Genomic DNA, 26,449 nt, shown 5'->3' with positions numbered 1-26,449 from the left:
TCGGACGGATTTTGACCCATTGTTGTAAAACTAGATTGCCAACATAGCAGCTATAATCATCAGGACGATGTCTTTCAAGCAAAACCAAACCGTTGGAAGAAGCCGTACAGTATTGAAGAGACAGTGGGACGTAAGAAGCTAGGGACTTGGGAAGATCCCATGTCTTGCATCCATGGAACCCTATCAGTTCTTTTCCTTCGCATGATATTAGCGACCAACCGGGAGAGGAGTTTTTGTGGAGAGACACGAATAGACGTCGAAAATACACGGACTCGAGTGTTGATTTCCATGTTTTGCTAACGGATTTGAATCGAGAGATGCTTCTCAGGTAACCTTGCTAGAATCTCTGCTAGTATAGCCTCTGGAGATGTATGGTGCTTGTTAAGGTTTCCATTGAACATCTACGATTAGGTTTTTACGGTTTTGGGATTAAATGATTTTTCTATTTATTAAAGCGTATATATAAGAGAAATAAAGAAAATATTGTTTTTGTATTGTTTTGTACACATACCCCAATCATACAAATATTGTTCCTAATAAACCCCTTTGGACGAGATTCGCTCAAGCCTCAAATACTTGATAATATATGAAAAATGATTGAAATCTGCTTAATTTAATCATTTGTATTTTTTTTGTTTGCTGTTTATTTTTCTTTTAAAAATATTCTCAGTTCCACCAAAATTTTAAAAAGATACGATAAAATAAATGAAGTGATCCAAATCATTGTTATCTTTTATTTAAACTCAATCAATATCGATTCTCGACATTACAAAACAATTCAACTAAATAATTCAAACATTTGGATCGTAGAACCACACCGATCTTCCATTTCTTTCTTGAACCGGTCTTGAATTCGTCTCATACCCCTATATTCAGGTTATAACATGATTAGTAATAGGTAATATCAATATCAGCTATTGAAATAACATTAGCAATTTAGAGTACTTACATCGTCAACGGCACTCCTCAGAGCTGCAATTTGTTCCATTGATATCGTGTTTACCTATATATACAATTTGTTTACTTAGAAACATTGCATTTTGTTAAGAATAAAGATAGTAATCAATAAAACAAAAGATAAATACCCTTTTGACAACGGTCCAAATAACACCTTCAGTGCAGGGAGGAACAGTAAGAGAGCCAATGTATCTATAGAATTTTTTGGTTTGAAATCTAATAGTTCTTGGATCCACGATCCCTAGATCCCTCTCTTCTTTTCCCACTGTTTTTATTCCATCTAGTAGCTGAATTTAAATTAAAATAAAAATTTAAAAAATGTCATAAATACACAATCTTTCATATAAATAATAAACATTGATATTATACGTACCCTTGTGAGGAATTCATTAGGTTTGCCTAATTTATAAAGAACTCCAATCACTGCGGTTTTGCCTCCAGCACTTGTGTGAACCATGTGAAGCTCCATGTCATAACTGTAACACATTTAAAATTAATTAAAGTTGGTGTAAATTAAGAGATTAATTCTTATATTATTTCTTAAGACAAGAAAACACAAACCGAGTTCCGTTGACGGTATGCTCTGACGGTGAATGCCAATGACATTGCACCAATTTATACTCAGTACGACGTATTGTTATTTTCCCAGCATCTCCTTTCCACGACACCTTTCATTATTTCATTATTATTAATTATTGTTAGAATTATATTAGCAAAAAAATTATATTACCATGCATATGCGTAATGTAATGATAATTTACAGCTAAACAAAATGTACCATAACGTCATGTCCTCTGTTCACAATTACAGCCGGGGCTGGTTTGTATTGTCTTCTCCATGCTTCATCACGAATAATACTAACTCTTGTGTTAGTGAGATCGATCGGAGATTGGAATTTTCCGATGTTGCAAGTTTTCCAATGAGGGTTTATTTTTCCCCATCCCTCTGGTCCTTTCTCTGGATTCTTCTCGTACGTAAATGAAGTTTCATCGTCTGTTTCCAAAGTAACATCATATATATATATTTATATATATATATATATATATATATATATAAGTATTGAGTTTTGATACAAGTGTAAACATGATTTTGCAAAAGGAAATAAACGTACCGACTTCAGCGCCACGAGCGAGGGAAATATTAGAGAAAGATAAATAGAGGAAAAACAATGCGAAAGAGATAATTGTTTTTGCGTTCGGATCCATTTGTGTTCTTTCTTATGTGATTTGATCTTGCTTAGTGCTTATTATGTTCTTTGAGTATGTTTCAAGGGTTTAGAGAGACGCTATTTGTAAAGAGGCTTGCATGGCTCGTTTGCTGTTTTTTTTTGTTTTATGTTTCTTACAGTTGTTGGGATTATTAGTTAATAATCTGCTGTGATTTGTAAAAATAAATAAAAGACAGTTCACTGGATCCATTTGGTTAGAGTTTTCTAATTTCAGTTTCAATAGTAAATCAATGTAAATATTTTTGATAGAGAAGACAAAAATAGAATTTAAACTCGTGCATAAGAGAGAATATGCTCATTGCTCAATGCCGAAAATACAGAAGTTTTAACTGCCAAACTAAATATAAAGTTACAGATATCATATGCTAAGTCGTTTCAACCAATCTTTATAACTGCCAGACTAAATGTAAATTGTACACAAATCATATAAATATATATAGTATGCTCATATCATCATATGAAACATCATTTTCACATTACAAGATAAATTCAGCAAAAGGAACAATAAAATAGAACGAAAACAGAAAAAGCTGTAAAAGGGTACACATTAGGGAGACTATTAGTTGACACTGTTCACAAGTTTCTTGAGATTCTCAGAAATTCTACTAGTAGCTCCAAAATCACAATCTTCCACCTACACGTATATTATAGCTAAATTACTTAGCACCCAAAAAAGATCAAAGATATCTCTATACGTATCACCAAGAATCATCTAGTAAAACAACTTATAAGTTGGGACCAATTCTTGGCATTTTGAGTGCATCTACTTATCACTCAAAATAAATATAATATGTAACCACTTGTTTCTAATGAATTTTTTTTTTTTTTGAACTGGGTTGTTTCTAATGAATAAAACGTGTGTGTTTTACCAAGTTGTGATAACAATTAGTTGGGACCAATTCTTGGCATTTTGAGTGCATCTCCTTATCACTCAAAATAAATATAATATGTCTTGTTTCTAATGAATAAAACGTGTGTTTTTACCAAGCTGTATATATTATTAGTTCAGTGACCTAACTTTAATCCTATTCACATTGCCTGAATACTGTATGGATTAAACCTAACTTTGACATAGTAATAGTAACAAAGTTTTATCTCAAGATCGATAAATTTTTTATTTGATTTAATATACCTTGCAATCAAAAATGTGGAAGACGGCATCATCAATAATTGAGTATCCAGCATGAGTGAGCCCAGCTCCTAATTCCTCAGTGAGAACACGAATGATCTCATGGAACATAAACTTATGTTCCAAGCTTGTCACAAGGGAGATGTGAAGAATCGGACCGGTTTCTTGAATCTCGATCCTTGGCAACCGTCTAGGCACGGAGACATCAACACTCGAGGACATGGATGAAGATCCTGTGGAATTCAATTTGTCCAAAGCTGCAGTCGTAACAAGCTTCCTCTTCCTTTCTCTATTTTTCTCCACGTTCACTTGTAGCTCCTTGATGTAGTTTGCAGCTTCATCTAACTGATCCGGTAGAGGTAGCTCCTAACCATTAAGCAGCAAAAGGGTTTTATATATTAGACATGAAACCACAGATTATATATGCATATCAGAGGAAAAAGAAGAAGAAGAGGAAACCCTAGAGGTTTGAGGAAGAAGAGAGTTCAGTTCTAAGTAAAGATCTTCCATCTGAATCCTTCTATTTTTCTCAATTATTTTGAGATCTGAAGGTCTTGATTGACTTTGTGTTTGAATGCCTCTTATCCACACTCCTGTTTTTCTTGTTCTTGTTGAAGTGTCATAAACCATGGAACTCAATAACAACCACATTAATAATATATAAAAAAAGGAGTGAGTTGGTTTAAGTCACATTAGCTCTACAAGGATAATTTGTTTGTGATAATCAGGGCCGGTCCCGGGCCAAGCCCAACAAAACATTCGCCTTAGACCCCCAAAATTTTTGAAAATTTTTATATATAAATAAGTTCTCAATTTGTGAAAAAAAAAATTTTTAGGTCCTCAAATTTTTTAAGTCTTTACTAAATGGTCTTGGACCTCCAAACTCTCGGAGCTGGCCCTAGTGCTAATTGTAAGGGTTTAGTGCAAAAAGGTTGTAAAGGACGAAAGGTATATCGACAAAATATAAGAAGATAATGAAACAAGACATAAAAAAAGGAGTAAATATGATTCTTGACTCTCTTTTTTTTAGAACGGATTTGTTATAGTTAATATTTTTAGTTATTCATATACATATGCCAATATTGTGTTTTTTTTGTTAGAAAAGATATATGCCAATGTGTGTTACCGACGTAACTAACGACATTAGTTAATTTTTCTACTTTGGACAAAACCTACTTTGAGTTTCAGAAAAAACATTAGTTAATTTTTAGTTCATTTAAAATTAACATAAATCATATTTTATACTAAAAATACATCTAAATAAAATGATAATGAAAATATAAATTTAACTAACTAAAGTGTATTATACACATATATAACTAAAACAAAATTACATATGAATAATTATATATTTTTATATTAATAGTTTTAATATATCAATATAAACTATATATGTATTATATACATTATACACCATATATAACCGTTTTTTAAATAGTGGAGCTCTGAAAAACAGAGTCCCATAGGGGATGTGCTCAAGTCCTGCGTTTACTTTGAAATCTTGGTCTATAGAAGTTCCTACGTTCCTCTAGTCAGTTAAATTAATTGTACTTTATTGGAGAGAAGATCTCACATTGAAAATATGAAAGAGACTTGAGTAATATATAAGAGACTTTGGTCAATCCACTAATCGCCAATTGATTTTAAGTTGGAAGCTCAGGAAACTTATCATGGTATCAGAGCTGACCCAATACCCTGACCCATTAATCCGGCCCGGACAGTGGTCCGATCATCCCATTAGCTGATGGCTCATAGAATGCTCAGTTCCGCCGAGATCGCTAGAAAATAAAGCATGATTTCGAAGGGAGTATGATGGATTCTGCGAGATTAATGGTTATACGCACTATTATCTCGAGGAAAGGTATTGGAGAAAAGATCCCACACTGGAAATATGAAAGGGACTTGAATAATATATAAGAGACTTGGATCAATCCACTAATCGCTAATTGGTTTTAAGTTGGAAGGCCAGAAACTTATCATACTTACATGTATTTGCTTACGTATATAAAAAATTTTCTATATCATTATATATTTATTTATATGTAGAATCCAAAAGTTGACAAAACTCATGCATAACTTCGTATCTAAATACATAATTCAAGTTTGACAACCTATGAAGTCAAACGCTATAACTATTTTTTAATTGTTTCCATATGTAATAAAAAGAAGAAGGATACAAGAAAAACTGTTTATGAAATGGAGATTGGTGGGAATAGTATGGTCAATTATTTCGCTGAGGCAACTAAGGAGATGTTATTGAACCACTAGAACATGATCGGCATAGAGACATGCTCATAATCTTTTGTTCACATCACCAATTTGTAAATTAATCTTTGTCAAATGTTTCTCTTCTTTTGTTTTGTTATGTACATACTAGCCTAGTTAAGGCTGCTATTTTATGTAGGATGCTTATATCATATGTTTGTATTAAGAAAATAAAATACTAATAATGAGGACACAAAAGAAAGATAATGTAATTGTTGACCTTTTTTATTATGAATATTTTACAAATATTCAAATTTATGCAGTTATATAATTCTTAAATTGAAATTTAGGGTTGTCAAATCAAAACTGGTTTAGTATTTTCTTTTCTTTGAGCATATGTACATATGTCGGTTTAAACGCAAAAATCTAATGCTTTATAAGATGTTTCTTGTCCATTAGTTAGTCCAAATGTAGAATACTTTTCTATTGTTCGTTTCGAATTCATTGAGTAATGCAATCGACATCATCAACAATCGTTTTTCTTATTGATGGTGCTTCCTAGTGTAATAGTATGATTATTGGAGGGTTCTTAAGGTGAGGTTTTTATTGGAATATAAAAACTCGTCTCTTAACTTTTAATTAAAAAAATTAAGAACCGGTTCTTAAATAAGCGCATGTTTTTTTTTTTTTTAGCAGCCAATTAAATTTAGGATACCTATTACCTGTCGGCCATAGAAGGTGGTCGAAATCACTTCTTCTTGATGTGAAAATGTTATAACGTAACAAACTCAGTTAGTCAGTTTCTTGAAACACAAACCACGTTTTGGAGTTTTCGCACCTTTTATGAAACTTGTTGCAATACCAAAAATATTGACTAACATTTTCTTGAATTTATTCAGGATTTACACTATTGAATTTATTTGGTATGTGTGAGTGAGCGAGAGCATTTTTATGGATGACTTATCTAGTTTGATCTTGTTTCTCAGTAAAGTTCTACGAAAATTATAGAACAATTAAAAAATTATAGAAAATACCTTGACCAAAAAATAACTAGGAGAAATGAAGATTAAGAACTAGTAACTTCTCTCATTTGAGAGATTATAAAAAATTTATGAAAGATTTATAAATAACTTCGCAAACTCTAATTAGTGGAAACTTTTTGGGATACTATAAAGTTTAAGATATTTTTAGATACTCAGTTGATGATTATGCTCTTAGGAATAAAACATTACACAAAAATGACATTAATATTTTTAAAATATTTTATTAATCAAGTTAATAACACAAAGGTTTAAAAAAAGAAGAAGTTTAAGAACTTACACATTCATACATCAAAACATCAAAGATAACCCTGTAGCAAAACGTTTCCACCTAGTTGCTTAGGCTGCAGATCTTCCACAGCTTTTGACTCTAACCAGTCCATCGACAACGCTACCTGTCTCTCGTCATCTTTCACGCACCATTCAGGCAAAACCTCAACCACTATCTTCTGCAACAGCTTCTGCTCAAATCCATCTCTAAGAAGCACTTCAAGGTCTTTGATGTCTCCCCTCAAATCCAACAAGACACTGCAAAGTCCACGGCGATAACAGTAATCCAAGATGGAAGCCAAGTTTATATTTTCTAATACAACTGTTTCGACCCCGGACTCTGCAACCATGTCCTCTTTGGTGAAGACTACAACTTTTAGACCCGAATCTTCCACCATGTTGGAAGAAGCAAGGATAGGAGACTGTTGTGCATTACTACTAGCTACTATGATTTGAATAGGCTGGATTGAAACATTAGTCTCTTCTTGTGAGTAAATGCTCGAGAGTTTATCAGATAACGAGGAAGAAAGTATTACTGCGTCGTATTCTTGCAATAGCTTTGAGTAGTATCCACCAGTATCCGAAGCTCCTTCACCGATCTTGTCCAGAAAACAACCATTGACAGACATAGAATACCTGAGAGCGAGAAACGGCTTTCCTGTTAACATTCGATAGATGAATCCTTCATTCATCTTCTTGCATAGGTCTTCTTCAACACCAACAGTGACATCAATCCCAGCATCTGTCAAACGAGTGATACCCGAAGAAGAAACGATTGGATTCGGATCAACCATCCCAACTACAACTCTTTTCACCTTGGCCTTGATCAATGCTTCTGTGCAAGGCGGCGTTCTCCCGTGGTGATTACAGGGTTCTAAGCTAACGTAAGCAGTGGCATTCTCAGCTAAGTCTCCAGCATCTCGAAGAGCAAACACCTAAGAACAACTTTCACAAGGAATCAAACTCATAAACATCTAGTAATCTCCAATTACAGAATCATAGAGCTAACATAAGCAGTGTCATTCTCAACAAAGTGTCCCGCATCTCAGAAGAGCAAACACGTAACAATTTTTACCACTAACCAAAGTCATTAAAATCTACTAAAATTTCCATTATACATGGTTCTTAGCAAACAAAAGCAGTGTCATAGCGAACACCAAACAATGCTAAGAACAACTTTCACCAAGAATCAAACTCATTAGTATCGACTAATCTCCATTTACATGGTTCTAATCTAAGCTAACATAAACAGTGACATTCTCACCTAAGTCTCCCACATCTAGAGAGCAAACACCTAACAAATTTCACCAAGAATCAAACTCATTACCACATAAACTCATATCCAATTCCACAATGCAAGAGAAGCTCAAGAAACAATACATAAAAGTCTTCTCATTTGCTGTTACCTCGGCATGAGGCTGACCAGCTTTGGGATGAAACCCTTCCCCAACAATCTTGCTGTCTTTAACAATGACACAGCCTACCAAAGGATTAGGACTAGTGCACCCAGTTGCTCTCTTCGCCAGTTCCACGCATCTCCTCATATAAAACGCATCATCAATAGCTTCTTCGCTTCTCATGGCAGCCAAGACAGGAGGAGCTTTGAAACCAGTTCGTGATCTATGTGATCTTTTGAGAGAGAGGGTGAAGAAACTGGGTCTTGGGTTCTGAAACGAAGCGGGGTTGAAAACGCGGCGAGGATTTGAGGATACAGTTGAAGATGGAACTGAGGCTCGTGGAGTGATTGAAAAAATGGGAATTGGGAGGCATGCGATCTGCATATCACCGTAGAAATTGGAAGCTCCGTTTCGAAATTTGATTGGCTTTTCTTCTTCACCCAAGTTAACAACAATCTGAAGTCAACTGGAAAACCTCGACGAGTGGATTTAAGATTCGAGCCGTCTCCGGCTGGAAATGTACAGCAGCGGCGGGAGAGAGGAGACGTCGAAGACGACGATGAGAAGATTTGGGTTTTTAATTCAATGAACCGGTTATGTCTAACCGGGAATGTCCACTGGTTTAATTTGGTATTTGATTTGGTAAAAACCGATCGATTCCAGGTCATTTGTGGCGAAGAGTTTTCGATTTGAAAGTTTTGGATTTGATTCTTTTGTCGGGTCACTTCGGTTCTTAATATTAAGAATTTAAATGTTTATTTACTTCGATTCATTTCAGAAATTTTCTCTCCAAAACTTCGAAAACATATCTAAAAATAAAAATATAATCAAAGTCGCAAAATATATTTCAAAATCTATAGAAAAATAAAAAATTTCATAAGTAGTGAAAATATTTTCTAAATATCAAGGAATACCAAAAAGACAAAGATACTTAAAATACTGGAGATACATACTCATTACTCAATTTTTTTTGTGTGTCATGCGATAACCACTGGATGTCGGATAAAATATCTAAGGTTATAGTTAAGTGGAACCAGCGAATATTGGCAATATGTGAAACCGAACCGGATTGTTCCAATTGGTTTAATAGCTACCGGTTTAATAGGCTATTTCATCTGTAAATGATCCGGTTTCGATCAAGGACATGATTTAACAACTTCCATAAACTTTCATTCACTCATGAGACATGAGCGTATTTCGTCTTTTTACAGAGAAAAATGTAACAAAAGAAAACAACAGAAGAAGACACAACACAACCTTAAATCAAGAACATGCTTCTCCAGAAACAAAAGCATGTTAACTCCAATGAGACCTGAACCTACGAAAAACAAAAACAGAACGAGAGAGAGAGAGAAGAACATTGTTCCTAAATTGAAGACAGGTCTTCATAAATGGTCTTAATCCCAGGTCTCTCAGAAACAGGTCTTATACACCTCAAAGCAACCCCAAGAACTTCTTTAGTACCTTTCTCCGTAACAGGATCACTTCCCATCTCCTGTGCCAACACCGAGTCAAAGCATTCCGCACCACGTCCTTCAGCAACACGTAACCTAACCCAATCCGTTAGATCAACACCTTCTTGTTCACCTGTGATCACATCTCCTGCACATCTCCCCGTTAAAATCTCAAGAAGTATCACACCAAACGCATACACATCTGCTTTGAAAGAAGGCAACGGTTTCCTTGAAGCTGCTAGCTCAGGAGCTCGGTAACCAAGGATGCCTGCGTCTAGAATCTGTTCCACTGTGCCTGCTTGTGTCATGAGACGGTGGAGGCAGTAATCTGAAACACGTGCGTTTAGCTCTTCTCCTTCTAAGAGAATGTTTGTTGCCTTGAGGTTACCGTGTGGAACAGCTCTGTCGAAATGGAGATAGTTTAGACCACGCGCTACATCAACTGCAATTTTTAACCGTTGGATCCATGCTAAAGGAGGGCCTTTCCTGCCTGGTCGATCTGAAAAATCAAACAGGAACCGTAAGTTAGGCCAGGCCACATTTATCCGGAACTGAAAAACCACACCGAACCAAAAACTCGGGTTTGAATCTTATCAATTCAATTAGATCGTATATCTCTAGAACCACAAAATAGAAATGAAAATCAAACCAAGAACCCCCTAATTTCTATAATATAGTTTATATACTTATAAATATTAACTATTTTAATTTCTATAATATTTATAAACCTAATTATCCAAAAACGAATTACACAAATATTTTTATCAAAAATATTTAACATTACCCGAATTATCTGATTTTTATCCAAAACCCCAAAAGCCTCGGATTTTCTTATTTTTAACCCGAATTAACAGAGAAACAGGAGTCGAACCAGAATCGAACTAGACCCAAAATTATCTTGAATATTATCAGTTCCCAATTTTGTTACCGGAACCAAACCAAAATACGAAATAACCAAAACAAAACTGAACCAAATTTCCTAAATATCCTAACAGATCCTATATTCTAGAACCAGAAAATAGAAAACCAAAACAAACCGAACCGATACCAAAAATGCACATGCCTAAATATAAGGGATGATTGGTAAGTGCTGTAGCTTTATATTTTTTTGCTGTAGAATTTAATCTGTAAATTTATTTGCTATAGCTTTCCTTGCTATAGATTTCTAAATCACTAATTTTTTTGCTCTGGAAATAAAACTCTCTACAGCCATATTTTGATTTTGCAGAGATTTTTTTGTTGTGAGTTTTTTTAAGGAAAGCAAAGCTCGATTGGTTGACATATATAGTTGTAGACTAAATTTTGGCTGTCCAGAGCATCTATAGCCCCAACCAATCATCCCCATAGTGATAGAGAAGTCTAATGAAAGGAGCCTTACCGTAAAGGAAGCTAGCGAGGCTTCCAGGTGATATATAATCTGAAAGAATAAGCTTCTCATGTTGCGTGGGACCCCAGTAGTATCCTCGGAGAGTCACCACATTAGGATGCCTAATGTTAGCAAACTTCTTCACTTCTTTAGCAAACTCTTTTCTCTGCTTTGCCACGCCTTCTCTTAGCCACTTCACGGTTAAAAACACTCCATTATCAAGCGTTGCCCTGTAAGAAGTCCCGTGGCTACTTCTTCCAAGAACTTCAGCCGGTGCTCTCGACAATTCCTCTGGAGTCAGTTTGATCGACTCATCCAGAAACTGCAGCTCTCCCACGAGTCTATCCGGCGACCTAACATCAAGCCGTGCTAGTTGCTGATCAGCTGGGAGTGAGTCTCCTGAGCCAGGTGACCAAGATAAGTTACTTGTCTTTGAAGGAGAGAAGCCGGTCGCTACAGCTAGCTTCTCATCTGGACTGAGGATTCCTGATGAAGAGCCTTTTCTCGAAGCAACTAGATCCTCAGCAGAGACAACTCCACTGCCTGAGGGGATTGTTTGAGCTTGCCTGTTAATATCTTTACCAGTGATGCTACGCTCTTCACGTCTTCTTGATTTGCAGATGCAAAACAGAAGGATAGCCACAAGGATGAGAATAATAAGAGCAATGGCGCAGGAAACTATTATGACAATCTTGATTAGTAAGTTCATTGGTTTCCCCTTGGAAACTTCTGATGCACTTGTTGATCCAGCAGGCAAGATGAGCATGCTGTTCCCAGGATAAAAGGAAGGCGGAGGGAAGTTCTTCAGATTCTCAGGCACTGTCCCTGACAGATCATTGTAAGACACATTCAAAGCCACAAGGCTGCTGGATAAGTTGCTTGGGAGTGGTCCAGTGAAATGATTCTGTGATAGGTCTAATGAGCTTAGAGAGACCATTTCATTCATGGAGCTAGGCAAAGATCCAGACAAGTTATTCGCTGCGAGATTCAGCACTTGAAGTTTGTTCAAAGATCCGAATGCAGAAGGAAGATCACCATCAAACCGGTTGTGAGAAAGATCAAGGAGACGGATTTTGGAACCAGAAGAAGAAGGCAAAGGTCCGATGTTACCAGTCAAGCCATTGTTCTGAAGATGGATCTCTTCCAAAGTGGGCATGGACAGTAACGTACTTGGGAGTGGCCCATCCAAGCCGTTGGAACTTATATCTAGAACACCGAGTTTGGGATAATGGGTAGGAATCCTTTCTGGTAGTGAGCCTGTGAGCTTGTTGTGGGAAAGGTTAAGATGATTTGCTCGAAGAAGCTGAGGAGTAACGTCTGGGAACGAGCCTGTGAAACGGTTCTGGCTGAGATCAAGGTACTCAACGTTCTCCCATTTTGACCATCTTGTCAGGTTTCCTTCAAACTGGTTGTTTGAGAGATCGAGTAAGACGCATCTCCCGGTCAAGAGAGGAAGCTCACCGGTCAGTGAGTTTGAAGAAAGGTCAAGGGTGTGAAGGGTTGTTGACATGATAGCACTTATAGGCCCTGCAACACAAACACAAAACAGATAAAAATTAGATGTCTAGTGTTCTTGGTGCCACCATTATCATATAACAATTAAGCTAAGAGCATACCTGAGAGATTGTTCCCACTTAAATCCAGTGTTGTTAAATCCAAGGAGTCTCCTTTCAACAAATTATTAGGAAGGGAGCCTGAGAATCTGTTGTTGCTAAGCTTGAGTACTTGAAGATCATAGACATAATTAAAACCTGGTAACTCTCCTGACAACTGGTTGTTGCTAAGATCCAAGACTTTTAAGTTCTGAAACAGCTGAAACCCACTAGTCAGCGAACCTTCAAGCAGATTGTGACTGAGATTCAAGTGCTTGATACTCTCAGAAACACCAGGTAACAGCTTCCCAGACGCTGTCAAAAGTCTGTTTCCGCTGAGATCAACATAGCTCGCATTCGTTGAAAGGAAGAACTTGCCGTCAAGATTACCATCAAATGAGTTACCATGCAAATCAAGGACCTGAAGACTCGGAACTAGATCAAAGCCCCTTGGGATTTTCCCTGTGAATCCATTAGAAGAGAGGTTCAAGTAGAGCAGATCGTTCAGCATCGTCAAGGACTTTGGCAAAGGTCCAGAGAAGGAGTTGCGGCTCATATCCAAAGACTGAAGCGAAATCAAACCTCCCAGAGACTCTGGAACCTCACCAGAGAAGTTGTTACCAGCTAAAGAGAGATTCTTCAAGCTCACTGATCTACCAAACTCTTTAGGCAGCGAGGAAGACAAGAGGTTATCAGACAAATCCAGGAACTGGAGGCTTTTGAAACTGCCTAGATTACTCGGTAAGACGCCGGAGATTGAGTTGTTAGCCATGGAGAGTTTGACAAGCATTGTCAAGTTGGAGAACACACTGAGATCAGCATCTGCAGACAAGCTCAAATTATCCAAAACAACATCAGCCACGTTGGCACCGTTGCAGGCAATACCGTTCCATGAAGAAGGACAGCCGTTGAGGTCGATTGACTCATCGTTCCAGGAGTTGAGGACAAAGCCGGTTGGGTCATGTTTGATGCCTTTCTTGAATTCAAGCAGTGCCATGATGTCCTGTGAAGGAAGCTGCCCCATTGCGGACAGGACAAACATGGATAGTAACAGAAGCCTGGAGAGATTCATCATCCTAACAAAGCTACAGTTTCTTTGCAGAAAGCCAACAACTTTCCCAGCTCACTGAACAGTCATGGAACTTTAGTAAACCTGGCAGGAAAATTAATCAGCCAAAGTTAGTTTAAAAACCCATCAAAGTTACTGACAAAAGTTCAAATCTTTCACCCCAAAACAGCAATACACAGAAGGAACAAGAGGAGGTTAAGGAACCTCACCTGCTTCAAGCCCCAATCATTCAAAATGAAAATGCTATTGAGTGAGAAGAGACAACCGTGTACTGAAGGGAATCAGCTGAAAGGAAACAATAAATGAACAAATGGGCTATTCAATATTGGGTCCCATTTCAAGATCTAACACCAAGCAAGGCAAAGAGATAAAAAAGAGAGAAAGGAATAAATTTTATCTTACCCGAATGAAATAAATTAGAAACCTTTCACTGCAAAACAATGACGAGAGAGATGAAGAAGAAGGAAGACAAAGACTTGGAGTGGAAGCAGAGTCAATTTGTTTCCTTAGCTCATGCACTGCAACTACGGAGTGCTGGATATGGTTTCGAGCATAGTTGACTGAGAGCCAGTGAGAATCTTTGTGGGTTACCCTTTGAATGTCACACTGTAAGAGTATTAAGAACCAAACAGAGAAGGCGAAAACAAAAAAAAAGTGATGATAGAAAAATTGCAAGTTTTCATGTACGACAGTGACGAACGACAAGGACTCGGTAAATGGGTACTCTTGAGGCGTGTGAAGGAGAAAAATAGCAGAAAAAAAAAATACACAAAAGGAAATAGAAAAAGATTATAATAATTCATTGGTTGACGAGAAAAGAAGTTTTAAATTTACTTTTCCATAGGCTTTTCAGATGTAAAAGACGAAAGAGCCGCGGGAGAAATATTCGTTTTTTTTTTAATAAATAATGTAAAAATTAGGGATTTACCCGCCAAAGGAATCTACAAAGCTTTTAACTGAGTGAGTGGACGCGAAAGGGTTTTATTTAAGCTAGTGACTTTTATCCGAGATCCGAATTCGATACGAGATTCGATCTGGATCCGATCAGAAAATCCGAATATCCAGAAGGACCGAATCCGGATCCGGATAATAAAATGTTAGATCCGTCAAAGTCAGATCCAGATCCTTAATTTTTTAGTCTGGATATCCGGATCCGTAAGTTTTATTAATAACTATTTCAAAAATAGTAATATCTATATATAAAAATTAATTTTTTTAATATATTTTTATTTTTATAATAGTATATATAAATTTTATGTAAATTTTGTAATATTATACATAGAAATAATTAAAAGCATTATATATATTTTTATTTTTAAATTATTTTTAATATTTTTTATATATTAATATTATTTTTTTATTTATTTTAAGGATCCAAATCCGGATCCGGATATCCGTCGGATATTACAATTTTTAGAAGGATATTCGACACACAGATATCCGAGAACCCTGAATCCGGATAAGGATAGTAAAATTATGGATCCGCCGGATGATCCGAATCCGGATACTTTAAAATTGTCTGGATATCCGATCCGTCTCGGGCCTAGTTTTATCCCATATATGATTTTTTGTTCTATTCTGCCTTTAGTGAGGGTTAAAATGTCATTTACTTGCGCAGAGTGTGAGACCACATTGGGAAAATAAGCTTTGAATTGCGCAGGGCAGTATCAAAACTTACAGAGAGAGTTCGAAATAAATAAATTTAAGTGGATATAAGAATTTGAAATAGTATTACTTACGAATTTATTGCGACAATTCAGAAAAAGAGTAATTTATATTTCGATCAGTCGTACATTTATTAGCGATAAAATGTAGAAGGGATGTGGGCCCTACAGGAAAAGAAAATTGTTTTGGATTTTACTTACGCAATTGAAAGTAGATACCAATTTTTGCAAGAAAATAAGAATTAAGGGGTAGTGAATTCAAAAACTAAAATTTGATGACTCATTGATCAGATCATGAGACTACGATAAAGACAGATAGTTCCGTCTGAGACTCAATTTTGCTAACTGCTCTTTTTGGTCTGAAGTGATTCAGTATCATCAATGGCGATTCGTAGAGCGCAAGCCTTACTCTCTATATCCAAATTCAAAACCAGTTTCGTCCTCGGGTCTTATACAAGGTTTCACCGGTTCTCTTCGTCATCATCACAGCATTCAACTCAATTCCAGGTTATTCTTGTTTATAGTTTTCCTCTCTGCCTCAGAGGTTTCTTTAGTGGGTTTTGAAAAACTTTGCTACTTTTCCAAATTTTCTTGAGATAGTTTGAAGGAAAGATCTCAACGTTTATAATCTCACACGCATAGTTTTACTTCACAATAATTGTTGGTGCCAATTTACTCTGTTTTTTTTTACAGAATGTTGGTTTCATAGGGCTTGGAAACATGGGATCAAGAATGGTGAACAATCTAGTTAAAGCTGGATTTAACGTTACCGTTCATGACATGTAAACATCCTTTATCCATTTTCTTATTTGGGATTAAACGTTGATTAACTTTTTTTGCTCATAAACACTTGTGTTTGGTTTAACAGAAACCGTGATGTTATGAAGATGTTCACTGAAATGGGAGTCTCCGCTAGAGAAACTCCTTACGAAGTTGCTCAAGATAGCCAAGTTGTGATTACCATGTTGCCTTCTTCATCTCACGTAAGTTGTGTTGCCTTTTAGGAAAAGTTTAATATGAACTTATGAAGTACAATCTTGAAAATCTTCCTATGCTATTTGTATGATTAGATGGGATTATTGGGAAATAGCTAGAGATAACATTTTTGTTGTTTAGTTTACCTCCTGATGCTGGGATGGGTTATTAGATGGTTGAAATGTATATCTTCAAAAATGTGGTCTTATTGATTTGATGTTTATTCATGAAGAATATATGTAATGCATGTAGGTGATGGATGTGTACACTGGAACAAATGGGTTGCTTCATGGAGACAACGCTATCAGACCTGCTTTGTTGATAGATTCATCCACTATTGATCCTCAAACCACCCGCAAAATCTCTCTTGCGGTTTCCCATTGTAATTTAAAAGACAAGAGAGGTAAAAGTATAGATATGATTTGAACGCAAAGTTTTTTTTTTTTTGGTAAAAAAAAAGGTGTTTTCACCTCTTTGCCGGGAACGCAAAGTTAATAGTTCATGAACAGCATCTTGTTAAAAAGTAGGGAGTGTTTCATTTCAACATCCAAGCATCTTTGGTGCAGATAATTGGGAAAAGCCTGTAATGTTGGATGCTCCTGTCTCAGGAGGTGTTCTTGCTGCAGAAGCTGCTACACTTACTTTCATGGTATATTGTCTACTCTCTTATCATTTGAATCAAATCCTTTCTAGATGCTCTTAACTATATATATGTATAACATAAAATTTGGCACAGTTCCTATAAGAGCACCAATGTCTCAAATGCACGTTTTTGTAGGTTGGAGGTCCGAAAGATGCTTACTTAGCTGCAAGACCAATACTCGAGTCAATGGGCAGAACTTCCATCTACTGTGGCGGTTCAGGAAATGGATCTGTAAGCTCACTCTTAGATGTAGACTGAGAAGCTCTTCTGCGTTCATCATTACATAACCTGTTTCTGTTCTCAAACTTAGGCTGCAAAGATATGTAACAATTTGGCAATGGCCGTGAGTATGCTGGGTACTTCAGAAGCTTTAGCTCTTGGTCAGTCACTTGGACTATCTGCCACCACTTTAACTGATGTATTAAACACATCTAGTGGCCGATGTTGGAGTAGGTCAGTAAATGAAATAGCAGCTTCAAATTTTTAGTAGCTGCCATTCAAACTCTTGACTTCATTCCTATATGCTTAAAACCGCAGCGACAAATATAATCCAGTTCCAGGAGTAATGGAAGGTGTGCCCTCTTCAAGAGATTACGACGGCGGTTTTGCCTCCAAACTTATGGTCAGTTTCTTACCAAGTCCTTGTGTGTTGTTGGTCCCAAAATCTCGCTAAAGCACATTTCTTTTGTCACACAAGTCTATTTGGTTATTTCAAAATGCAGGCTAAAGACTTAAACTTAGCAGCAGCCTCAGCTGAAGAAGTTGGACACAAAAGCGCATTGATATCCAAAGCACAAGAAATGTGAGTACTTTTCAAGAGCAGTACTCTTTTTTAATGAAGATTATGTGCATATCTCTTCAGCTTTTGGTATTATTTTTGCAGTTACAAGAAGATGTGTGAGGATGGGCATGAGACAAAGGACTTTTCATGTGTTTTTAGACACTTCTACAATGGCAAAGATGAAGTCTGAGGCAATCTTTACAAATGACCCTGCAAAATAATAAGGATCCAAAGGTTTCTTTGTGCATTTACATTGTTTATTTTCATTGCTGAGAGAGAATTAAAATCTTGAAAGGATTGTGGTGTTACTAAAACGATTTGAAATGTAATTAGTTTGGGGACTTGTCTTAGACTCTGGACTCTGAACATGACCACTGGGCTCAAAGTCAAAGCCTTGAACAGCACGCTACTCAATCAATAGTTTCCTGAATTACAATATTTCTTCATAATTAAAAAATCATTAAATAAATAAATATAAATTTGGAACAGAGTATATTAAGTTGTATCCTTGATTAAAGAACTTTGCTTTTCACTCATGTGCTTCGGTTTCAGGTCTTCATCTCTATGTTTTGTCTGTATGATCTCTGTATCGTCTCCTTTGGATTTACCGTTTTTTAACTCAGTGAGACTGAGAACTTAAGTAGTATTCTTCTCTCAGAAACCCTAATGATCCCAGAATGTTGGTTATCTTCTTTAAATATCTCTCTTAGAAACTCTTAGAAGGTGTTATTGGTTTATATATTTTGATTGATTTAGAAATCCATATAGTATTTATAAATCCAAGTAAAATATGCAAATCATTAGACCAATAACACATGATTTTAATACAGATTTGAAAATCATAGAACCAATAACATTACATTTAGTTCGGATTTTCAAATCCATTAAAATACAACAACCAATAACCCCTGCTTAACTTGTGGGACAAAACATATATCTTCTTTTAACTTGTCTGGTGTCTCTCCTAATGGAATCTATAAACTCTCCCTTGAAGCATTAATCGCTGCGTATTTGCCTTTTCCATTCACTACAGCTAGCTGAACCTGTTTTTACTATACCTACTGCCCCTGCGAGACCATTGTCAGAGATATTAAGATCCTGCAAGACTCGGAGTCAGATGTTACCAACAACCAGTATATGAGCCAGGGGAAACGAGGACTCAGAATCAGATGATGATATCATGATAAAAGGGACTTTTTCAAACTATAGCAAATGGTTCATTGGTTACCATATGCTATTCCCTGTCCGTGGAGGTAGACGCTGACTTTTCGAGGAGGAATGGTAAAAGTTTAAAAGGACTCATTGAAAGCAATAAGGAGATAGAGTTTGAGGGTAAGGAGATAATGTTTCAGTTTTTCGTTTATGTTTTCTGTTGGCAGGAGATTGTATTGGCAACGAACACCCTTGCACGTCTAGCAAGGTTTGTGTCAGAGGTTGCTCCACCTCCATTCGTGACGGTGATGAGGAGATATAGAGGAGCCAAGCAGAAGCTAGATACAATCAAAGAAGAATTAGAGTATAGAGAAGATTGTTTCAGTGGTGGGAACTTGTGACCATGAATTCACTGTTTTGAGCTTCTAGTTGACTGTGTCATATTTCATAATAATGACGAATGCTATCTAGTCCTTGAGCAGGATCAAGCTTCACTTTGCAGCAACGGATGTTCGTTAGACTCTATTGGTACTTTGTTACAGCTAATCACTATGATGAATGTTAATTAGGCTCTTTTGGTATTGTGTTTTAATGGGATTCGAAGGTTGTCAAGCATTACTATAGCTTTGCTTGCTTTTGAAGCCCTTCTTGAACTTTAAGAAAGAAGAGCTAAGCATTGCCGGAACAGAGACTGGTGGCTCAGTAAGAATATTGCTGAGCTTATACCTTAGCGTGCTTAGGAGTGAATGATGATGACAAAAAGAGGTTTGGTGAAGTCACGGATTCATTGACAAGTGAATATAATAATTTCTACAGTATCATATACCTCTCTAGTTTTTTTTGGTAAACATATACCTCTCTAGTTTCTAGTTTCAGAATAAATACCAAATGAACGATACACAAGTTTGAGTTGTAGTTTTGTCACAGAGATACGAGAGCCAAAGAGAAAAAGGAAGCTCCTCACTTCCTGCCTTTAGCTGATTTCAGGTCTTTAGTAAGCATCCGTGGCGCAATCGCCATTGACATAAGCTCTTGAAAGAGTAATTTGCAAGCATATGGTATGTGAACCTGTCAAAGATAAGTAGATAACATGCCATCACACAAATGAGCATTAACGAGATTGGAAAAAAAAACACAATTTGAAACCTTACCTGAACAATATCTGTTGTGTTCTTGCAACCTCTGCATTCAAAAGTATTATTCTTCAGGTTTGCAATGGCGATGAGCCCACAGGTTTCACACACATGTACCCTATACGCATCGCTCTGATCAAACAGCCTCTCTTTCAAAAAGCTAGCAGCACCATGTGCAATCATGCAATCTCGCTCCATTTCTCCAAAACGCAGTCCACCGTCACGGGATCGTCCTTCAGCCGGTTGTCTTGTTAAGATTTGCACAGGACCTCGTCCACGAGAGTGGATCTTGTCATCAACCATATGCTTCAACCTTTGGTAATAGGTTGGTCCAATGAATATCATCGCTGGGAGTGATCTGCCTGTGTGGCCATTGTACATTCTCTCAAATCCACGCATTTGGTACCCACATTTATGGAGAGCTTTGCTTATATTGTCCACCTAAAGGCACACCACAATGCGTCAGATTTATACCCAAGTCACAACTAAACAAGGAGCCAAGGAATAAAATGCAAGTTACCGTGACATCTGTAAAGGGAGTGGCGTCTCCTTCTTTACCCATCTGAGCTGCCACTTTTCCCATGACACACTCAATCAGCTGTCCAATTGTCATCCGAGACGGGATAGCATGTGGGTTCACGATTATATCAGGAGTAACGCCTTCAATCGTCCAAGGCATGTCCTCCTGTGTGTATGTCATGCCAACAGTTCCCTTCTGACCATGTCTACTACTGAACTTGTCTCCAATTTGAGGAATACGAACGGACCTAACCCTCACTTTCACGAACTTCAAACCATCTGCATTTGTGGTCAATAACACCTACAAGAAGTGTTCACAAGTTGAAAAAATTAGAGAACTTCCAGAACCCCAGCTCCTCGTTTAAATAAAATATTATCAGATTCATCGTTTCTGAAGTTACCTGATCCACCATGCCAGATTCACTATGACGCAAGCTTATACTGTGATCACGTTTGGTGTATCGTGATGTTTGTCCTTGAGCCTCGTCTTGGGATATTGCAGTGGTTTTCCCAATGATTACATCTTCACCTGAAACTCTAGTACCCTATACCACAAAATATTTTAAAAAATTATATGATACGCTTTCTAGCACTAATCATCTAATCATATCAGATTTAACCATTAAAGGAAGAATAAATCATTTAATTACAGGAGGTGCGAGACCATCATCATCCAATTTCTCATAAGAACCATGTCGCATACCCTGCAGGAGAATTTCTAAGTGTTAATAAACTCCACTAACAAAAAGCAGCACAGAAAATATGAACCGCACGTGTCTTACCAGTGTATTTCCTCTGTCTGGGCGCCCAAAGTCTTCTTTGATAAGGGTCCCCATTTTTTTCTCCTCGTCTCTGCCAGGAGAAAGATTGCAGTATAAATTAAATGGAAAGATCGAAAGCAAATGTCCACAAGTATATGGTATATTCACCTGTAAGACCGGAAGAACAAGGATCGAAAGAAACCACGATCTATTGAAGACTGATTCATGATGACAGAATCTTCCTGATTATATCCAGAATAGCAAGAAATGGCAACAATAGCATTCTACACAAGACGAAGAAAAAACGTCTGAGAGAATTGAGAGAAGAGTAAAAGCTGGATTCTGAAAGACTTAAAGCAAAATAACGCACAATTCCTGCTGGAAGTTGCCTAAAGTGAAGATGCTCCATAGCTCTTGTGGTGACCAGAGGCTTTTGAGGGTAATATAGAACATAGGCTAAGGTATCCTGGTTTACATAACAATTACATTAGTATCATTAAAGCATTGTAGTGTTATTACAAGAGATGGCAGAAAGAGACCACAAAACATACCATGCGGAATTGGTAGTTGGTGACATATATTCCCATAGCTTGCTTTCCCATAGCAGATTGGTATGTATTACGGGGTGACTAATTCATCAAAAGTGGCAGGAAAGGTACACTTGGTAGTTAGCATAAATTTAGCTTTTAACATAACTAAATTGCTTCTCATAGATAGGTAAATTAAAGAGAGCGAAACCTGATTATGGTCGGGAAACGGTATGATTGAAGCACACACGCCCAATATCAAAGAAGGGTGAATCTCACAATGTGTGTAAGTGTCAGAATATGCCTCGTCGGGACGGAGCCTAGCTTGAACCAGATCCTGAAACGAAATTAAGAATGAGTTTTCTGTGCCAATGAATGCCCCCAAAAGTGCATTTATTCACATTTTCAGACATTCTAATTACTCACATTGATAGTCATGGATATCATAGTAGTCTCCTCTTCCTCTGTGTCTACATATTCTATAAACCCCTTTGCAAGTAGATGATGCCAACCATCCTCTTCTGCACTTTCCTGGGTTATGAAAACGAGTATTGGTACACTGAAGTTACAACAAAACGTACTTTGAGAACGAAAGACTATAAACTTTACCCTTTGTTGCAGAGCATATATATCTTTCTTCTTTATTAAGAGCCTCTGATTATCCACAATAAACAAGGGACGACTACAGCGACCATAGTCAGTGTATATCCGGAGCTCTTTCAGACGAATATCTCTAACAACGCTAACTTCAGTGTTAATATCATTCTGCAAGAGGAAAATTAATACATCACTTGCACAAAAGTAGCATTTTATTGACTAAAATGTGAAATAAACTGCATGCTTACCCTTCTCCTCAAAAGTCTCAACGTTCTAACCAACATGTCAGGAATTCGATGAATTCCAACCCACTTTCCATTGACAAAGATTTTTGTGGCTTGGGGTATATCTGCTGGGGATATTTCCTACAATCAAAGTTAAGACCTTGAGTAAACACATGAAACAAAGTGGCAAAGAAACTGACTGTGTAGTGCTACAGACCTCAAGATTCTCAAGTCCCCATTCTTCCAAAAATACCAATATGGGATAAGCAGCTGACCCAACTGTCACATAGACCATGAGCGCCAAGTTTTTCACTAGACCACAAGCCTGGCAAAGCAAATCCACAGTCAGCAAAGGAACTAAACTGAAACCCAAAACATTATTATTTATGTAAATGCAACAACTATACCTGTCCTTCAGGTGTTTCAGCAGGGCACATCATACCCCATTGTGAGTTGTGTAGTTGTCTTGGTTTTGCCAATTTTCCTGGCATATAAAAATTCATTAACATTCAAGTGGAAAAACCAGAACTACAGGTGAACCTAAGTTGCAAGGATGTGGATAATAAAATGAACCCTGACTAAAATACACTACACCAACTGCACTAGCAGATAAGCCGAGACAAAGTAGAAATGTCTGAAAAAAACAAGGCTTTTTACCTTCACGCCCAATAGGAGAATTGAGACGCCTCAGATGTGACAAAGTGGAGGCATATGTTAACCGATTTAGAACCTGGTAGAAGTAAAGACTTGAGAACCATGTAGATCAAGCAATAAACCATAATGGACCAAAACTGTAAACCTAATAAACATATATCAAAATATTATTTGGCCTGAAAACAAAAAAAAACAAAGAAGTATCCTAACCTGAGAGACTCCAGCTCTTGTGCCAGCAGCGTTTGCCTGGCCCCAGTTCCCAGTAGCAAGAGCATATTTCAAGCCAGAGGTAATTGTTTTAGCCTTAATGGCAAATTGAAGATTGACTTCTTTGCCATTGTCAACGCACTGTTATAGCGACATGAATCAGACTTCCAAACACAGAATAAAAAACTAGAATTAAAGTCCTCGGGTTAAGAAAGAGTAAATATGTAACAGACCTTCTGAACATAAGATCTCACGTCCCTCGTTAGCTTTCTGAAAAGCTAACATTAAAGAAGATTTTAAGTCAGTAAGAGATCAACTAAAATGATTTTAAAAATTCTTTAATTTTTTTTCAAAAATGCATGATTATGGGACTGGTAACAAACCATTCTAAACAGCCCTCCAAGTAAAGGACCAGCAAGATCCAGCCTTTTGTTACCATAATGATCCCTATCATCTTCTGGATTTCGGCCAAGTGCACAACGCAGCAGCCGGTGTATGATAAGCCTGAGGGTTACTGCATAATATGAGAAACACAAAGCACTATGAAACTCAAAGAACACGAGTGAGCTGAATACGTACCCGAAGTAGTAAGCTTTTGGCGTCTCAAAAGCCCCAACTCCTACATGAGGAAACATTTCTTTCTGAAGGATATCTCTTGCATACCTGCAATGATAATATTGCAAACCTCCAGTATCAATATCTCAATAGTTGATATCATAGATCATAATGCCAACTTAATTGGTTTTAGAATATATATATAATACTTTATCCTCTTGTCCTTGGGTGTACCAACAGGCGCACCACGTTTTCCAATATAGTCAAGGGCAACCTGAAGGAATACGAAAATCATCAGGATTAATTCTCCCAACAACAGAAGAGCCAGAATAAACATAATATTAACCAAATGTACGTAGGATCAATGGTTTACCTGCTGACTTTGAATCACAAAAGCTTCTTCCAAGGAAGGCCTGAGCAACTCCATCATCTGAGTATCTCCAAACTCATAGCATATACGTTCCAATATGTCCTTATCGGCAACAAACCCCAATGCACGAAATACTATGATAATAGGAATTTCTTTCTTGATATATGGAAGAGTACATCGAATATACTGTCCAGATGAACCCTGCATCCATCCATTTAACATTATCTTAGAATCTAAAGAAACTCAAATAGAGCTTTCTCTTACCCCTTTCGAGCCAGAGAGCATACGCACAAACATTGTGCTCGGAGGTCTATTTTGGGTTTCCGCCATGGAACGGACTTCAGCGACATACGAGTACTTATTCGGCTGTCTCTTCTTGAACACATAAACATGGTTCGTACTCATCTTCTCTTGAGCAATCAGAACCTTTTCACTGCCATTAATAATGAAGTATCCGCCCTGATCATAAGGACATTCTCCAAGCTCTGTCAAATCTTTCTCCGAATTCTGATGCAAGGTACAGTAACTAGACCGAAGCATGATGGGAACCTACAGTTAAAAAAAAAAATCAAAGAAGGAAGAAAACATATCTAGAGTCAGAACCGTATAGGAGAAGCAAGCCGCTTATATAATATTGCACAAAAACAAAGTTCACGGACCTTTCCAATGAAAACTTGGGTAAAATCCTGTGTCTCCGTAACTTCCACACCATCATGCCCTTTCTTAATAACTCTCTTGCTAACATCGACACACAAAGGAGCCGAGTAGGTGAGGTTTCTCACCTTGCAGCCTTAGGGAACAAGGTGGCCATCTCTCCATCAGACTCTGTCATCATGGGTTTACTCACATAAATCTGTCCAAAACTAATATTGTAGATTGTCTGCAAGAAAATTAAATTTTCATCAATAAAACATTCTCCTAGTGCCAAAAATGATCTGAGCTTCAAAAAAAATACTGAAAGACACTCTAAGATCCTTTTTTAGATGAGACGCGGAGAATGAGACGCGGAGAATGAGAGGGACTTGTGAGTTTAAGTGGCTTATAAAGGAGCTCGGAGGTAGAGTCGGTTTGCTTGTTTATTGTAATAACCGGTTCAATTCGGTAACCGACCGGTTTGATTATAAGCTATATGTTAAATACTTAAATGACTGAAACAACATAATTCTCTTTTCCGGTCTTTCATATTATTCCAAAAATTAATTCTTCTAAAAATTTTTTAAAAAGAACATCCGATAATTTAATCGTCATAATTTGAAATTATATTTTTCTTAGCATATAATATGATCTTTTAACTGTTAATAATTTTTATTTTGTCTTTTTAATTACTAACTTAGTTTAACTATAAAATTACATTTTGGACATATTAAAATAATGATTTTGTTTGTTTTCTTTACACGTAGTAATTATATTTTCTATATTTTTCTTAATTTTAAAGAGCATTTTATGTATCAAGATTTTAATTCTCTTTTTCAGGTTTAATTTCCAACTTAATGAATTGCTGTGATAGTGTGCAACTTTATAAGTGTATCAGATTGTAATGAGATATGCGTCAAAGATCATGTCCTACTGAACTGTACTGTAGAACCGTTAAAAAAAAAAAAAAAAGAAGAAGAGAATGGTCGAGTATCATTGTGGTGGTCGAGTCGCGGGTGATAAGGATCGATCGAGAAGTTTTAAAGTACGTGGTGGTCGAAGAAGTGATCGTGAGTGAACTATGAATCGAATAAGTTGCTCGGCCATAGTTAGAAGATGTCTTACACTGATCAGAACGACGTTTTGGAAGCATCACATTTTTGGAAGCACGACGGTTTAGAAGCTCGACGGTTTTTAGAATAATGACGTTTCTTCAGGACGAAGCTTTCCGCGAAACTTCGTATCAGTGGAATATTATTTCGAAGACATTGGAAGCAGGACGGGAAATTAAGCAGGACGGGAAGCAAGCACGACGGGATCGAAGCACGACGGAAAAACCCGAAATTG

The 26,449-nt window shown here is 37.0% G+C and overlaps 5 protein-coding genes and 1 pseudogene across 6 annotated transcripts; 1 reads left to right on the top strand and 5 right to left on the bottom strand.

Annotated features, from left to right (window-relative positions):
• Positions 1 to 712: 712 nt before the first annotated feature.
• Positions 713 to 2,576, bottom strand: LOC106427532 (alpha carbonic anhydrase 4-like). Its single transcript, XM_048770806.1, has 7 exons — positions 2,069 to 2,576; positions 1,736 to 1,950; positions 1,519 to 1,625; positions 1,331 to 1,433; positions 1,086 to 1,244; positions 950 to 1,003; positions 713 to 866 (listed from the first exon to the last, which is right to left on the bottom strand). Exons 1-7 carry the CDS (start codon positions 2,160 to 2,162, stop codon positions 792 to 794), a joined length of 807 nt encoding a protein of 268 aa, XP_048626763.1. The 5' UTR covers positions 2,163 to 2,576; the 3' UTR covers positions 713 to 791.
• Positions 2,577 to 2,613: 37 nt separating this feature from the next.
• Positions 2,614 to 4,225, bottom strand: LOC106427534 (transcription factor bHLH162-like). The gene is made up of 3 exons (XM_013868260.3): positions 3,774 to 4,225; positions 3,318 to 3,680; positions 2,614 to 2,819 (listed from the first exon to the last, which is right to left on the bottom strand). Exons 1-3 carry the CDS (start codon positions 3,963 to 3,965, stop codon positions 2,745 to 2,747), a joined length of 630 nt encoding a protein of 209 aa, XP_013723714.2. The 5' UTR covers positions 3,966 to 4,225; the 3' UTR covers positions 2,614 to 2,744.
• A 2,533-nt stretch (positions 4,226 to 6,758) lies between these two features.
• LOC125594719 (riboflavin biosynthesis protein PYRD, chloroplastic-like) lies at positions 6,759 to 8,927 on the bottom strand. The gene is made up of 2 exons (XM_048770804.1): positions 8,236 to 8,927; positions 6,759 to 7,764 (listed from the first exon to the last, which is right to left on the bottom strand). The coding sequence occupies exons 1-2, from the start codon at positions 8,608 to 8,610 to the stop codon at positions 6,859 to 6,861; spliced, it is 1,281 nt and encodes a 426-aa protein (XP_048626761.1). The 5' UTR covers positions 8,611 to 8,927; the 3' UTR covers positions 6,759 to 6,858.
• A 444-nt stretch (positions 8,928 to 9,371) lies between these two features.
• LOC125594718 (LRR receptor-like serine/threonine-protein kinase GHR1) lies at positions 9,372 to 14,443 on the bottom strand. Of its 2 annotated transcripts, XM_048770802.1 has the most exons (5): positions 14,110 to 14,443; positions 13,917 to 13,992; positions 12,663 to 13,791; positions 11,059 to 12,573; positions 9,372 to 10,179 (listed from the first exon to the last, which is right to left on the bottom strand). In XM_048770802.1, exons 3-5 carry the CDS (start codon positions 13,711 to 13,713, stop codon positions 9,593 to 9,595), a joined length of 3,153 nt encoding a protein of 1,050 aa, XP_048626759.1. In that variant the 5' UTR covers positions 13,714 to 13,791; positions 13,917 to 13,992; positions 14,110 to 14,443; the 3' UTR covers positions 9,372 to 9,592. The 2 variants fall into 2 exon arrangements, with proteins under 2 accessions (XP_048626759.1, XP_048626760.1); XM_048770803.1 differs by lacking the exon at positions 13,917 to 13,992.
• Positions 14,444 to 15,631: 1,188 nt separating this feature from the next.
• Positions 15,632 to 18,113, top strand: LOC125594720 (probable 3-hydroxyisobutyrate dehydrogenase, mitochondrial). The gene is made up of 10 exons (XM_048770805.1): positions 15,632 to 15,878; positions 16,065 to 16,153; positions 16,240 to 16,354; positions 16,599 to 16,749; positions 16,913 to 16,995; positions 17,125 to 17,220; positions 17,300 to 17,442; positions 17,527 to 17,611; positions 17,712 to 17,791; positions 17,873 to 18,113. Exons 1-10 carry the CDS (start codon positions 15,753 to 15,755, stop codon positions 17,958 to 17,960), a joined length of 1,056 nt encoding a protein of 351 aa, XP_048626762.1. The 5' UTR covers positions 15,632 to 15,752; the 3' UTR covers positions 17,961 to 18,113.
• A 1,575-nt stretch (positions 18,114 to 19,688) lies between these two features.
• Positions 19,689 to 25,319, bottom strand: LOC125594721 (annotated as a pseudogene).
• Positions 25,320 to 26,449: the final 1,130 nt, after the last annotated feature.

This window comes from Brassica napus (assembly GCF_020379485.1).
Source record: "Brassica napus cultivar Da-Ae chromosome C3 unlocalized genomic scaffold, Da-Ae chrC03_Random_5, whole genome shotgun sequence".
Lineage (NCBI taxonomy): Eukaryota > Viridiplantae > Streptophyta > Magnoliopsida > Brassicales > Brassicaceae > Brassica > Brassica napus.
This window is presented reverse-complemented; position numbering and strand designations above follow the sequence as displayed.

Coding starts and splice junctions, on each gene's coding strand:
- LOC106427532 (XM_048770806.1), bottom strand. CDS start 2,162: ATGGATCCGAACGCAAAAACAATTATCTCTTTCGCATTGTTTTTCCTC. Junction 1,245..1,330: donor CTAATGAATTCCTCACAAGG/GTACGTATAATA, acceptor ATTTAAATTCAG/CTACTAGATGGAATAAAAAC. Junction 1,004..1,085: donor TTTGGACCGTTGTCAAAAGG/GTATTTATCTTT, acceptor TTGTATATATAG/GTAAACACGATATCAATGGA.
- LOC106427534 (XM_013868260.3), bottom strand. CDS start 3,965: ATGTGGTTGTTATTGAGTTCCATGGTTTATGACACTTCAACAAGAACA. Junction 3,681..3,773: donor TTCTTCCTCAAACCTCTAGG/GTTTCCTCTTCT, acceptor CTTAATGGTTAG/GAGCTACCTCTACCGGATCA. Junction 2,820..3,317: donor TCCACATTTTTGATTGCAAG/GTATATTAAATC, acceptor ATATACGTGTAG/GTGGAAGATTGTGATTTTGG.
- LOC125594719 (XM_048770804.1), bottom strand. CDS start 8,610: ATGCAGATCGCATGCCTCCCAATTCCCATTTTTTCAATCACTCCACGA. Junction 7,765..8,235: donor CTGGTCAGCCTCATGCCGAG/GTAACAGCAAAT, acceptor AGTTGTTCTTAG/GTGTTTGCTCTTCGAGATGC.
- LOC125594718 (XM_048770802.1), bottom strand. CDS start 13,713: ATGATGAATCTCTCCAGGCTTCTGTTACTATCCATGTTTGTCCTGTCC. Junction 12,574..12,662: donor AAGTGGGAACAATCTCTCAG/GTATGCTCTTAG, acceptor TTTGTGTTGCAG/GGCCTATAAGTGCTATCATG. Junction 10,180..11,058: donor CCTCGCTAGCTTCCTTTACG/GTAAGGCTCCTT, acceptor TTGATTTTTCAG/ATCGACCAGGCAGGAAAGGC.
- LOC125594720 (XM_048770805.1), top strand. CDS start 15,753: ATGGCGATTCGTAGAGCGCAAGCCTTACTCTCTATATCCAAATTCAAA. Junction 16,154..16,239: donor AACGTTACCGTTCATGACAT/GTAAACATCCTT, acceptor TTGGTTTAACAG/AAACCGTGATGTTATGAAGA. Junction 17,221..17,299: donor GCGGTTCAGGAAATGGATCT/GTAAGCTCACTC, acceptor TCTCAAACTTAG/GCTGCAAAGATATGTAACAA.